The following is a 15,718-nucleotide window of genomic DNA, read 5'->3' on the forward strand; positions in this document are numbered from 1 at the left end:
GTTGGTGAAAGCCCCTTGGAAGCCAGCCAACCGATGAATCTTCTAACGATGAAAGCGATAACAAAAATTGGAACTTGGAACATCCGCACAATGTACGAAGCGGGAAAAACAGCTCAAGTAGTAAAATTAATGAAGAGGTATGATATACAAGTATTAGGGATTTGCGAGAGCAGATGGAATGGATTCCGGCATGACAACACTCGCTAGTGGAGAGAAGGTAATTTATTCTGGGCATCCAGATGAAACCCACGTCCACACTGAAGGAGCTGCCATCATCATGTCATCCAGAGCAGCCAGAGCCCTTCTGGAATGGCAACCCGTCTCTTCAAGAATTATGACAGCAAGATTCAACTCAAAAGGAAGGAAAGCGACAATTATTCAATGTTACGCCCCTACAAACAACGCAGAGGCAGGCGCAAAAGAAACTTTCTACGCTACATTACAGTCTGCACTTGATAAGGCATCCAAGAGAGACATCAAAATCCTGATGGGAGATATGAATGCCATGATAGAAAAAGACAATTCAGGAAAGGAACATATCATGGGTAAGCAAGCACTCGGAGTCATGAATGAAAATGGAGAACTCTTCACAGACTTTTGTGCTTTTAATGACATGGTCATAGGAGGCAGTGTATATGAGCACAAGGACATCCACAAAGAAACCTGGATCTCACCCGACGGCAATACTAAAAACCAGATAGACTTCATTACTATTTCAAAGAAATGGAGACATAGCCTGCTTGATACAAGATCGAGAAGAGGAGCTGATGTAGCTTCTGATCACCACCTGGTTGCAGGAACAATTAAAATTAAACTGAGCACATTTAAGGACATATCTGATAGACCCTTCATTAAGTTCAACACTCAGAAACTGAAGGAGCAGGACACCAGAGAGGCATTCTCGACTTCTCTTAAGAATAGGTTTGAAGCTTTAAATATTGTCGCTGAGGAAACACCTATGGAAGAGCGGTGGAACTCACTGAGGGATGTGTGGAAAGACACCTGTCAAGAAGCGCTAGGGAAGAGAGGGAGGACAGATAAAGAATGGCTATCTGGCAACACCTGGAAACTGATACAAGACAGAAGACACATAAAACAACAAATAAATAATTGCAGAAATGAACAGGAGAAACAAGGGCTTAGAGATAAGTACTCTACACTAAATAAAGAAGTACAGAAAAGTGCTAGGAAGGACAAGAGACTCTTCCATGATGCACTAGTGATGGAAGCGGAGGAAGCAGCGGAGAAGAGAGACCTTAATACTTTGTATAAAGTCACCAGAACCCTGTCCATGAAAAAGTTGAACCATGACAAACCTGTCAAAGATAACGAAGGACGCCCCATCACCAGGGAACCAGACCAGAGAAAACGCTAGGCTGAACACTTTAAAAACCTCCTTAACAGGCACCCACCGACTGAAAGGCCAAACATACCACCAGCTAACTCCTTGTTAAAAGTGAACACTAACCCCCCTATGAAAACGGAAATCCTAAAGACACTTAAGACCTTGAAAAATGGAAAAATAGCTGGACCAGATGGAATTCCACCGGAAGCCCTCAAGACGGACTTAGCAACTACAGCAAAAATGCTGTTGCCTCTCTTGCAGAGAATTTGAAAGAGGAAAGTATACCATCAGACTGGAAAAAGGGTCACCTAGTGAAGCTTCCAAAGAAAGGAGACCTAGGACTTTGCAAGAATTAGCACGGCATAATGCTATTGTCTGTACCAAGTAAAGTGTTGACTCGTATCATCCTGGAGCGACTGAAAGATGCCATCGATGAAAGACTCTGACCAGAACAAGCTGGCTTCAAAAAGGACAAATCCCGCACAGACCAAATTGCCACACTTCGAATTATCATCGAACAGTCCTTGGAATGGCAATCAACCCTGTATCTGAACTTCATCGACTTCCGGCAGGCTTTTGATAGTGTGGATAGAGACACAATCTGGAAACTACTACACCACTATGGAATCCCTCAAAGCTTCATCAACTTGATCCAGCAACTGTATGATGGTGCCACATGCCAAGTGATCCATAACGGCAAGTTGTCAGAGGACTTTGAGGTGAAGACAGGGGTCAGACAGGGCTGCCTGCTTTCACTGATGATGTTTCTGATGGTAGTGGACTGGATCATGCGTAAAACAATCAAAAGTGACAACACCGGAATCCGGTGGACTTTGACACATAATCTAGAAGACCTTGACTTTGCCGAAGATCTATGCCTGCTGTCCCAGAAACACCAACATATGAAGCAGAAAACAGACAAACTGGCCCGAGAAGCAATTAAGACTGGACTACGAATCAACATAGAAAAAACTGAAACGATGACCTTACTCAGGATGCAACAGATGGCGATCATCCTGGGAGGCAATAACTTGAAAGAAGTCAACTCATTCACATAACTAGGCAGTGTCGTCTCAGTCACGGGTTGGACAGATGAGGACATCAAGGCTAGAATTGGGAAAGCAAGACATGCTTTCATCACTTTGAAGGCAGTATGGAGCTCGACAGCCTGTCCACACGTAATAAACTACGGATCTTCAACAGCAATGTCAAGTCTGTCTTTCTTTATGGTTCGGAGACCTGAAGAGTCACCGACACTTTGACCAACAAACTCCAAACCTTCACCAACAACTATCTTCGCTGTATTCTCAATATCAAATGGATAGATAAAATAGAACTGTTGACTTGTGGAGGCGAGCAAATCAAGACCCTATCAACCAACAGATCGCAAGGCGTGGTTTGGAGGTGGATTGGACATACCTTGAGAAAGCCTAAAGAAGACATCACACGACAAGCTATACAATGGAACCCACAGGGAAAGAGATGGGTTGGTTGTCCGAAGACCACGTGGAGGAAATGAAGAAATGCGGACTATCGTGGGGTGAACTGAAGGTCACCCAGAACCGAGTGCGCTGGAGGACTGTTGCAGAGGACCTATGTTCCACGAGGAACTTAAGGGAATAAGCAAGCCAAGAGCTAACATCACTTACATTGTAACCAGTTATTTTAGAAGTTATTATAATATTTCTAATCTTGTAAATGTCTTATAAAATGTTGTGTAATAAAATGTTGTCACTTCACATGTGGTTTGAGAGGTGTTTCCTTACATTAATTTTGTTTAGATCCCAAACTTTATATCTTACTGTCCCACCTTTATGGCATTTTATGAAAAAAAAAAAAAGAAAAAAAAAGAACACTTGTCCTGTCCTTAGAAAAAGCTTTCATATAACTGATCTTTTTGTATTATTTTTCTCAAATTCATATTGTGTTTTTGTGCCAATACCTGCCAAGTTTACTCAGATAATTGTGCAGATGGTCTTTTGGGAATCATTCACCAATGGAGCTTGGCTTTGCCTCTACTGGACATTTCTGGTACTGTGTCTGAATATAAACTGTCACCAAAAGGTAATGTTTTGATATATCGACTTAAAGTTTGGATCAGATCTAGGTTAGACATTTGGCTTTGATTTTGTAATATTTTTAAATTTAAGTAGATACTTTTAGTATATTTTATTTATATAAAAAATAAAAGTTTGTGCAGTACATTTTCATTACAATAAACTTAAACTTCTATAACTTTTTTATTTCATTTTAAAAATAGTTTTCACTTGCACAATAAACTGCCAAGTGTCTTCTTTAAAAAGATACCAGGCTTAGGTCTGTACTCCCTAGCATTCATGAGTTTTTAAATTTACACTCAAATATAGGAAGAAAGGAATAACAACAATGAATGTGTTGCCATGGCAACACTATTTAAGATATCAAAAATCCCTTTAAAATTTTACATCAGCAGTGTCGACATTATTCTAAAGAATTCTTAAGCAATTCACAAAGGGATATCTCAAAGTCTGTTTAAATTGCCTTACTTCCTGCTGCCTGCCAGTTGGTGGCGCTATGACCATGACCCACAATAGCCGCATAAATGAGATCAGCCCCCATTACAAAATATACAGCTGAATTTTCATCAAAATCATACAATGCACACAGAAGTTAAAAGGAACTTCCTGTTTCACATTTTTGCCCTTAATTTATTGCCTCACCATGGCAACACCGTTCAAAATATCAAAAATCCTTTCACAATATAGCATCGTTGATGTCTTGGCATAATATTGCATAAGTTTGGTGCCAGTCACATGAATCCCCTAGGAGGATTATTCAAAAGTTCAATTTAAAAAAAATGCACATTCAATCCAAATTAGCCGACTTCCTTGGGTGGAGCTAATTACTGTAATTTTGAAAACTGTCTGGAGATCAATATATGTAGCAAGTTTGGTGACTGTAGAAGAAACTGACCCCACCACTTTTGTCAAAAGGTGGCACTACAGAGCTCCCCATCCACATCCATGTGTTAACTTTTGCCCAGGCCTAACAGCCGACAACGCTGATGTGTATGCAAAATATCATGAAAATTCAAGCATGCCAAGTACCTCAAAAACATGTGAATATACATAAAAAGGAATAATGACATTTAATGTGTTGCCATGGCAAGAATCCCTTCTGAATTTTAAATCTGCACTGTCTTGACATTATTCTAAAAAAATTAGAAGCAATTCAGGTAAAAATAAGAGGGATATTTCAAAGTCTGTTAAAATTTCCACACTTCCTTCCGTCAGTTGGTGGTGCTATGAACGTGACCCACAATAGTCACATCAATGTGATCAGCCCACAATGCCAAACATTCGGCTCAATTTTGATGTAAATCACATGATGTATGCAGAAGATATGAGACACTTCCTTTTTCCCATTTTTTGACGTTAATTTATCACGTCGCAGTGGCAAAACTGTTCAATATATATAAAAAAATCCATCGCAATTTTGCATCGTCAATGTCTTGCCACGATGTCGCCCACATTTGGTACCTGTAACATGAAATCCCTAGGAGGAGTATTTCAAATTCCAGAGCATGCATTTTTCAAACAATCCAAAATGGCCCCCTGCAACTTTGCCCAGCACTAATGGCCAACAACTCTGATGTGTGTGCAAACTTTCAAGAGTTTTCACGCATGTTAAGTACCCCAAAAGTACCGAAAACCTTAAAAAGAAGAAAAATCCTTAGAAGAACAATAGGGCTTCCGCACTTTCAGTGCTTGAGCCCTAATAAAGCAAATAATGATTTTTATTTTTATTATTATTTTCCTTAGCATTAGCAATAGGGTTTGAGTTCGGGTTAGTTGTAGTAGTTATTAATAGCTTTGTGTAAAAATAGTAGAAATGTAAATCCCACCCTCTCCTCTCTCTGTTTAAGAATGGAAAAATAAATGTTGCCAAAAGTATTCACTATAGTGCAAATGTTCCCACACACATATACTGTAGTGCATACAAACACTCTGAGTGCATATACTCCTGATGGTTTATTCAGAAGGATATCATTCTGTTTGACGTCAGCACGTATCACAAAGCCCTCGTCGTCCACTTCGAGGGGCGAGTTCTTAACAGACACAAACAGACACCACAAACACAACATTTAAAGACACTGAACACCTGTTGTCCCCTCTAACACTCATGTGTTTACAAAAGATCTCTGACAGCCAGTGGGCTATCAGACACTCATTAAATACCCTGAGTGACGACAGGCTTAAATATACTGTAGCTTAATGAAGTAACCAGACCCACACACATACAGATGTCTGCTGCAATGGAGTTTTTAGTTTTCCAAACACATTTGAGACTGCATTAAAAAAAGTTTGTTGGGATCTGTGTGTGGGTTTACTATTCTGAGGACAAAGTTGTATCAACATTATAAAATAATAAAATTATATATATATATATATATATATATATATATATATATATATACATATATATATATATATATATATATATATATATATATATATATATATACATATATACATATATATATATATATATATACACATATACATATACATATACATATACATATATATACACACACAGACACACACACACACACACACACACACACAGATCAGCCACAACATTAAAACCACCTGCCTAACATTGTGTAGGTCCCCCTTGTGCCGCCAAAACAGCGCCAACCCACATCACAGAATAGCATTCTGACATGCTGTTCTTCTCAACACAATTGTACAGAGTGGTTATCTGAGTTACCATAGACTTTGTCAGTTCGAACCATTCTGGCCATTCTCTGTTGACCTCTCTCATCAACAAGGCATTCCCGTCCACAGAACTGCCGCTCACTGGATGTTTTTTGTTTTTGGCCCTATTCTGAGTAAATTCTAGAGACTGTTGTGTGTGAAAATCCCAGGAGATCAGCAGTTGCAGAAATACTCAAACCAGTTCGTCTCAACAATCATCCATGCGATTATCTAATCAGCCACTTGTGTGGCAGCAGTGCAGTGCAAAAAATCATGCAGATACGGGACAAGAGCCTCAGTTAATGTTCAAATCAACCATCAGAATGGGGAAAAATTGTGGTTGTATGGTGCCTTGGGCGAAAACCGCTTCAACACACCCCGAAAGTTGTTGACGGGTGGGGGGGGTCTGTGTGGATGCCTCGTGCTGCCCCCCCGCATTATGCCGCCCTGGGCAACTGCACAGGTCGCCCATGCCTAAATCCGCTACTGCACGAGGGGGACCTACACAATATTAGGCAGGTGGTTTTAATGTTGTGGCTGATCGGTGTGTGTGTGTGTGTGTGTGTGTGTGTCTATATATATATATATATATATATATATATATATATATAGCTATCATTAGCTTTATCTAAAAATGCTAGAAGGAAGTCTATGGTATGTCCCCATTTAGATGGTGAAAATATGTGCTTGTGTGCAAGCACACTGCAACTGGTTTGAGGTGTGCTTTTTTTTAAATGCTCTAAGAGTCAAAAAGGTTTAGTCTAAAACAGCTGATGAAACAAGACCAGAAACTGCACACACGAGCCCATACACATACATTCACCTATTCTGTGTGTACAATCGATACAGAAATAGTGTGTGCGTAGTTTCAGAACTCACAAGAGCATCTGCGACAGCTGAATCCCTGGAAGACAAAACAGAACAGGTATAAAAACTCATATTTAACAATCTAGAACACTAAAATGTATTGTCTTTCATACTGTATGTTTGTGTGACTCACGTAGAGTCAGGCTCCTTGTCTCTCTTTCCCAAGCCAGGGATCCTGAAGGCTTTCGCACGACTCTTTTTACTGTTCTCAGGTACCAGTGAGGACAGATACTCCTCGAACCCGACTTGACCTTTTCCCACACACAAACACAGCAGTTTTAGGTCAAGTCTGTTGTTGAGTACCAAAGTTTCACTGCCAATATCTGGCAAGTTATAAAATCTTGTATTTTGCTGAAGAATGATTTCTAATACATTACTATAAAACATTAGTGCTTTCGAATTTATCTTAGGTGCAAGAAAGGGAATAAAAAAGTCATCAATCAAATGTGCTGAAAGTATTATAAGACACTTTTAATGTCTCCTAGAGAAAGTTTGCAGACAGAATTCAGCCTGGTCCTGGAGCATATGGCACCATCAACTGAAAATCCATTTTAGTCTTGGACTAGGCTTTATCCACATCTAGAAAACTGGGACATGGAGAGTTTATATGGATTGACAGCATTTTATCTGTCTGTGGCTTACCTGGTCTGTCTTTCCCCGTTCCCTTCTGCTCTGTAAACTTCTGAATGAGGTTCTCAGTGCCAATGTTCTCCACATTCTGCTTGAACTCCTCATAGACCTACAGGTGGAACAGAAACTAGATTTTTTCATGCAGAGTTAAACAAGACCAAGTTGATGTGAACAACAGGGGTAGTTTGGCTGGACACACACACAGCTTTCATAACAATTATACAATGCAAACAGTCGTGGAAATTGAAATTTTAAAAGTGATCGGTTTGAGTCTCTGTGGAGTCGTACCTGCCCAACCTGTACGTGCGTGTCTTCAATGGAGTGGGAATATCCTTTGATCAGTAGTTTCATCTGTCGTAAATGAGCCTCCTCAATATCCTGAAATTTCTGCAAAAGCAAAGACAAGCTACTGACTAAGCAATCTCAAAAGACTTAAATTCAGAATAAATACAGGTGCATCTCAATAAATTAGAATGTCGTGGAAAAGTTCATTTATTTCAGTAATTCAATTCAAATTGTGAAACTCGTGTATTAAATAAATTCAATGCGCACAGACTGAAGTAGTTTAAGTCTTTGGTTCTTTTAATTGTGATGATTTTGGCACACATTTAACAAAAACCCACCAATTCACTATCTCAAAAAATTAGAATATGGTGACATGCCAATCAGCTAATCAACTCAAAACACCTGCAAAGGTTTCCTGAGCCTTCAAAATGGTCTCTCAGTTTGGTTCACTAGGCTACACAATCATGGGGAAGACTGCTGATCTGACAGTTGTCCAGAAGACAATCATTGACACCCTTCACAAGGAGGGTAAGCCACAAACATTCACTGCCAAAGAAGCTGGCTGTTCACAGAGTGCTGTATCCAAGCATGTTAACAGAAAGTTTAGTGGAAGGAAAAAGTGTGGAAGAAAAAGATGCACAACCAACCGAGAGAACCGCAGCCTTATGAGGATTGTCAAGCAAAATCGATTCAAGAATTTGGGTGAACTTCACAAGGAATGGACTGAGGCTGGGGTCAAGGCATCAAGAGCCACCACACACAGACATGTCAAGGAATTTGGCTACAGTTGTCGTATTCCTCTTGTTAAGCCACTCCTGAACCACAGACAATGTCAGAGGCATCTTACCTGGGCTAAGGAGAAGAAGAACTGGACTGTTGCCCAGTGGTCCAAAGTCCTCTTTTCAGATGAGAGCAAGTTTTGTATTTCATTTGGAAACCAAGGTCCTAGAGTCTGGAGGAAGGGTGGAGAAGCTCATAGCCCAAGTTGCTTGAAGTCCAGTGTTAAGTTTCCACAATCTGTGATGATTTGGGGTGCAATGTCATCTGCTGGTGTTAATCCATTGTGTTTTTTGAAGTCACTGCAACCGTTTACCAAGACATTTTGGAGCACTTCATGCTTCCTTCTGCTGACCAGCTTTTTAAAGATGCTGATTTCATTTTCCAGCAGGATTTGGCACCTGCCCACACTGCCAAAAGTACCAAAAGTTGGTTAAATGACCATGGTGTTGGTGTGCTTGACTGGCCAGCAAACTCACCAGACCTGGACCCCATAGAGAATCTATGGGGTATTGTCAAGAGGAAAATGAGAAACAAGAGACCAAAAAATGCAGATGAGCTGAAGGCCACTGTCAAAGAAACCTGGGCTTCCATACCACCTCAGCAGTGCCACAAACTGATCACCTCCATGCCACGCCGAATTGAGGCAGTAATTAAAGCAAAAGGAGCCCCTACCAAGTATTGAGTACATATACAGTAAATGAACATGCTTTCCAGAAGGCCAACAATTCACTAAAAATGTTTTTTTTTTATTGGTCTTATGATGTATTCTAATTTTTTGAGATAGTGAATTGGTGGGTTTTTGTTAAATGTGAGCCAAAATCATCACAATTAAAAGAACCAAAGACTTAAACTACTTCAGTCTGTGTGCATTGAATTTATTTAATACACGAGTTTCACAATTTGAGTTGAATTATTGAAATAAATGAACTTTTCCACGACATTCTAATTTATTGAGATGCACCTGTATTGCTATGCTGGTTTAAAGGGCATGCATATATATATATATACACACACACACACACACACACACACACACACACACACACACACACACACACACACTGGCAGCCAAAAGTTTGGAATAATGTACAGATTTTGCTCTTATGGAAAGAAATTGGTACTTTTATTCACCACAGTGGCATTCAACTGATCACAATGTATGGTCAGGACATTAATAACGTGAAAAAATACTATTACAATTTGATAAAAATGTTCAGAATTTCTTAAACTACTTCAAAGAGTTCTCATCAAAAAATCCTCCACGTGCAGCAATGACAGCTTTGCAGATCCTTGGCATTCTAGCTGTCAGTCTGTCCAGATACTCAGGTAACATTTCACCCCACGCTTCCTGTACCACTTGCCATAGATGTGGCTGTCTTGTTGGGCACTTCGCATGCACCTTACAGTCTAGCTGATCCCACAAAATCTCAGTGGTGTTCAGATCCATAACACTCTTTTACAATTATCTGTTGTCCAATGTCTGTGTTTCTTTGCCCACTCTAACATTTTCTTTTTGATTTTCTGTTTCAAAAGTGACTTTTTCTTTGCAATTCTTCCCATAAGGCCTGCACCCCTGAGTCTTCTCTTTACTGTTGTACATGAAACTGGTGTTGAGCGGGTAGAATTCAATGAAACTGTCAGCTGAGGACATGTGAGGCATCTATTTCTCAAACTAGAGACTCTGATGTACTTATCCTCTTGTTTAGTTGTACATCTGGCCTTCCACATCTCTTTCTGTCCTTGTTAGAGCCAGTTGTCCTTTGTCTTTGAAGACTGTAGTGTACACCTTTGTATGAAATCTTCAGTTTTTTTGGCAATTTCAAGCATTGTATAGCCTTCATTCCTCAAAACAATGATTGAGTGATGAGTTTCTAGAGAAAGCTGTTTCTTTTTTGCCATTTTTGACCTAATATTGGCCTTAAGACATGCCAGTCTATTGCATACTGTGGCAACTCAAAAACAAACACAAACACAATATTAAGCTTAATTTAACAAACCAAACAGCTTTCAGCTGTGTTTGATATAATGGCAAGTGATTTTCTAGTACCAAATTAGCAATTTAGCATGATTACTCAAAGATAATGGCTGCTAGAAATGGGGCCTGTCTATATTTGATCAAAAATGACTTTTTTTAAATAGTGATTGTGCTGTTTTTTTACATCAGTAATGTCCTGACTATACTTTGTAATCAGTTGAATGCCACTTAAAGTACCAATTTCCTTCTGAAACAGCTCTCTGTACATTATTCCAAACTTTTGGCTGCCAGTGTGTGTGTGTGTGTGTGTGTGTGTGTGTGTGTGTGTGTGTGTGTGTGTGTGTATCTTTTAAAATAAAATAGGTAAATCTACCATGCATCAGACCATATATAGAAAATAACTATACATTTTATATAATTAACTATAATTTTAACTATATAATTTTTTTGCTGATTAATCTTCTGTTGATCGAACAAACAGACAGTCCCATCACCAACTCATGCCACTGGTTGAGTCAATGTTCTTGTGTCGGTATGGACGGGTTGCTCAAAACAAATTTTTTTTGTAACGCCACAAAGGAATTTTTGTAGCGCCACAAAGACACAGTGTTTACAGTTTTCAAGAAAATGTACCTACAAATGGCTCACTTACAGTTGTCTCAGCATATTAAACTGAGATGAGAATGTATTTTATCCCATAAAAAGTTACACATTTAGGCTATAACGTACTGTAGCAAAAACAGCCAATTTGTTTTAATGGTCAGAGAGATGCCACAAAAGTGTAGAATGTTTACTTTAACCCTTGTGCTATGTTCCTCACTTGCTACCACTCCTTGTGTTACCAGGTCAAAATGATTGACCCATTTAAATGGTTTTCTGGAATCTCACATAATCCATATATTATCACTAAACATTGCATTAGATCTTTTTTTTCTAGTAACTAGAACAGGTTTTTTCACTTCTTTTTGGAATTTTTTGACAATAGGGATTAAATTACCTGAGCTAATGAAACTATATTTTTGCATTAAAAAAGCGTTTATGGATATTTTTACTATATTAAAAACCTTACATACAATATTCTGTCCTGTTTAGCACACTACTTTGTTTTAATGTTTAACCAGAATATTTCTTTTAATTTTTTATAAAAAAATAAAAATGGCAGAAAGTCCCACTTGTGGTGTTCCCGGTCAAAAATGACCAGCCCCATTAAAATGTATATAAATCTCTCATTATGAATATATTTTCACTAGATTTTGCATTAGATCTTTTTTTAACTTCATTTCTAATAATTAGAACAGGTTTTGCACTTGTTTTTGGAACTTTGGAACAAAAATAGCATTATTTATTGATGTAAAAAAAACGATTCTCAACATTTTCTGTGCTATTTATCACACAATTATTATTTTAAGTAAACACTGTTCTTACGCTTTGTGAAAATGTGAAAGTTCCCAAAACACACTGTTATAATATTTTCCTTTGTTCCTGTGGGGTCAAGAAGAGTTCAGAAGTTGCCTGGGATATCAAAGTGTGTGTATGTGGTGTATGTGTGTTGGTATGGGTGTGTGTATAAGTGTGTAGACATGTCCGAGGACTTTATGTGTGCAAGTACACATGCACATATGTGCTCATCAGATGCTTAGACAGGCTCCTGAACACAATTTTTTTATAACCTCATCCATTCATTCCTAATGGCCGGTCATTTCTGACCAGAAACACCACAGGTGTGTATGTGTGTGTGCACATGTCCGAGCACACACACACACTCACCCACACACCCTATGCACCCTTACATGCCCCTTGGATTTCCAGGCAACCTCTGAACCTTTGCTGATTTGGTAAAATCATAAAAAATTTCAGAGTGTGTGTGTGTTTTTTTTTTGTGAGTGTATGTGTGTGGGTGTGTGGGTGTGTGAATGGGTGTGTGTATGGGTGTGTGTATGGGTGTGTACACATGTCCGAGGACTTTGTTTGCAAGTAAACATGCATATACAGTATGTGCTCATCAGATGGTTGGACAGGCTCCTGAACTAATTTTTTCTTTTTTCTTTTTTGTAGCCCAGCCCATTCATTTCCAATGGCCGGTCATTTTTGACCGGGAACACAACAGGTGTAACAAAGTGAAATAAAACCAATAAGATGCCATATGTGAACAAAGTCAAGGAATTTTTACTCCAATTGGATTAAGTAAAAAGTTAATTCAAAATGACCAGAACACAACAAAAGGTTTAAGAAGTAATTTAGCTCTCGGAGTTCAACTTAAAAGTTCAGATTGTACTGATGCTAGCATTTAATAGTGATCAGCCCCAACGATTTAAAGATTAGGGCTGAAAACCTAATTGATGGATACCAAGATTCAGCTGCTCTCAGAGTGATGTCAGAACATCAATTTTACAGATCCATCCTTCTTCAGTCTCAAATTATTTATACGTGCAGGTTTGCTAGTTGTCACCAGGCAAAAAATAGACCCCAGGCATATAATCATTTTGTCAGTCAGATTCCTTTAATGGTCCTTGTAGCCATGGTAACTTTACATTGCTTTATCGAGCTTGTTGAAACTCACATTCTGTGAACTTGTCTCTAAAAGGCTGGAAAAAAGTTCAGTGACCTAAACTCTCAGTTGATCTTTCAGATCGCTAACCTGTGCTGATTCACTCATCTTCTGTTCAAAGTCTCCTCCAGCACGGTTAAACTTCTCTATAGATGCCGCAAAAGACTCAGCCACCTTCTTAGATTTCAGTTCAGCCTAAAAAAAGAGAGAAAGTCAAAAATAAATATTCAAGGTTGCAAAAACTTCAGGATGATGCAAGAAAGCTACCAGCTTAATTTCGTCTTCTCACACCTTGTCCCCTCTAAGGTATACTTTGTTTTCCCACTTGCCATTAGATCTCACGCACCGTCAAGGGTTTCAATACTGTTTTGACCCTGAGCATGGATGGACGTGCTTGACGAATGTGCAATATGTCTGCTTTGTGACACTCTTCATACGGTCAACGGCAGGTGCGTGCATCAACGACACACACAGATTCGGACTGTCTGCGTGTCGAGAATAGCTGGGCTGCAAGTGGACAGCCAGTGTCTATGTCAGTGACAGTGGCGAAAAGCATTAAAAGTTATGTGTTTCAAGTTAATCTGAGTTTCTGTCCTAACTCAAGATAGCAACGAATACAACACTTGTGATACTTTGTTGGTCGCTTTTTTTTATTTCTGCAATGTTGTGTCAATTAGCCCCGCCCATACTGAAAACTCACTGGCACTAAAATCTCGCTCCGTATGTATATTAAACATTAAACATGAATGAGAACAGATTGATTGTGGAAGTTGAGAAACAGATATAATGCGACAAATCCCTTAAATTGCCCAAAGAACACCATAAAAAGATACTTTCAGGAAGTCATGAAAGAACAAAGTATGTATATGTGCAAAAAATGTGCAAACAGAAAGAACTTATCCACACACTGTTCTGACTGGTTGTGATTTTGTTGCACAGCAGTTTTGCTTAAAAAAAAAAATTGCTTGTTGCTGTAATTTGTCTGCATTACACTTGGTTACACACACACACACACACACACACACACACACACACACACACACACACACACATACCTTTTCCAGCTCTTTCTGAGGCGCTCCCTCTTTGCGTAGTCTCTCCAGCTCTACACACTTGCTGTGGTAGCCTTCTCTGGACTTCTGCAGGTGGGCATTCTGCACCTGAAGAGATTGGACTGCCTCCAGAGTCCCAATCACCTCCTCTTTCGTCTATATAAGGCAAAACATTGCAACATGTCAAATATAAAGTGGGGTCAAAAATCTGAGACCACATTGAAAATCTGCTATTCTAAATCTTATGTAAACTTTGAAATAACCAAGTGTTTAGGATTTTGAAAAATTTTATCAAGACGTTATAATGTAAAATATATAAGAAATATTTAATATTTCTAGGTCACTAATCAAATCTAAGCAAACCTGAGATCATTGATCATGTACTGTACTTTGTACAAAAGGTTTTTCCTTGCTTTTATTGAGGCACAAAAGATGCTCTTTGGAACATTCTCAAATCGTGCCGGGATAACATGGATCATCAGGTGCTGCACAACCTTGAGGAGTCCCTGTCAGCTTTATTGCATGCTGTCATTAAACATAGGGGGGCATACCACATACTAAGTATTAAATTATCAAATGCATGTTAACTTTTCCAATTTTAACTTAAATTGTTGAAATATAACTCATAATGAAGAAAAATGCTAAATTAATTTTTCACTAGTGATTTCAGACTTTTATTCTATTCAGATGTCAAATATACCATAGTGTACATACAATATGTGATCAAATAAGCTTTTAGAGCCCAACATGCTTGTTCATAACAATAGCCAGTTATTAAGCTCCAGGCAATCAAAGACATACACAGAGATTGTGTGTACAGGCAGGCACTACACCAAACCACCCCGATCCTGCCGGAAGACCTTTATTTACCTTGCGGTGAATTTTGACCTGCTCCTCACTGTACTTGTTGATGTCACGGATTAGGTCGTTCATCTTTCTCATGAGCTCCTGGTGGCAGAGGGCCACTTTGTCCGAGGACACACGGAACACATCCCACATGGGGGCAAACGTGCTGGGGACAAGAGCAGGTGGTTAGATGCTGAAGTATGAAGTGCGTAAGCTGCTCTAATTTATTACAGCACAGCTGTATTAGATACTGGCTCATGGTATCAACCACTGGCATGGATTTGGGGCGGGACTTCCTGTTTGTCCAACTAGATAGCAGCATGTTTTGGAAACCTGCTTGAAAACAATCATTATTTTTGCAATATTTGTTGCTGACATTGATGGTGCAGAAATTACACACTTCAGGTTTAATAAAGTTGCTTAATAAACTAAATGGGCAGGCAAATAAATAACATAAAGTCAGTCTTTAATTGGAAGTGACTTTCTATTAGCAGTGTGTATGTATTCGTTAAAATGTTTTACAAATTTGAGCCACAGGGGTAGTAGCCAATGCAAACCAACTTTGCACTGTTCCTTTTCACAGTGTTAAAGCAGTGCAGGATTGTTGTTGTGACAATTTGCACATGCTGGTGCAGACAGGAACTGAGGTGA

At 39.0% G+C, this 15,718-nt stretch overlaps 1 protein-coding gene across 4 annotated transcripts in view; it reads right to left on the reverse strand.

Annotated features, from left to right (window-relative positions):
* LOC127424506 (F-BAR domain only protein 1-like) overlaps window positions 1-15,718 on the reverse strand; it is an 87,322-nt gene that overhangs the window by 19,699 nt on the left and 51,905 nt on the right. For 3 of the 4 annotated variants that reach the window (XM_051669792.1, XM_051669793.1, XM_051669794.1), the window contains 8 exons: window positions 15,092-15,233; window positions 14,225-14,377; window positions 13,260-13,364; window positions 7,870-7,968; window positions 7,594-7,690; window positions 7,085-7,202; window positions 6,964-6,988; window positions 5,372-5,432 (listed from right to left, as the gene is read on the reverse strand). In XM_051669792.1, the coding sequence (XP_051525752.1) occupies window positions 5,372-5,432; window positions 6,964-6,988; window positions 7,085-7,202; window positions 7,594-7,690; window positions 7,870-7,968; window positions 13,260-13,364; window positions 14,225-14,377; window positions 15,092-15,233 (800 nt within the window). The remainder of the gene's footprint in view (window positions 1-5,371; window positions 5,433-6,963; window positions 6,989-7,084; window positions 7,203-7,593; window positions 7,691-7,869; window positions 7,969-13,259; window positions 13,365-14,224; window positions 14,378-15,091; window positions 15,234-15,718) is intronic. The other variant, XM_051669795.1, reaches the window with a different exon arrangement.

Source organism: Myxocyprinus asiaticus, chromosome 33 (assembly GCF_019703515.2).
Source record: "Myxocyprinus asiaticus isolate MX2 ecotype Aquarium Trade chromosome 33, UBuf_Myxa_2, whole genome shotgun sequence".
NCBI lineage: Eukaryota > Metazoa > Chordata > Actinopteri > Cypriniformes > Catostomidae > Myxocyprinus > Myxocyprinus asiaticus.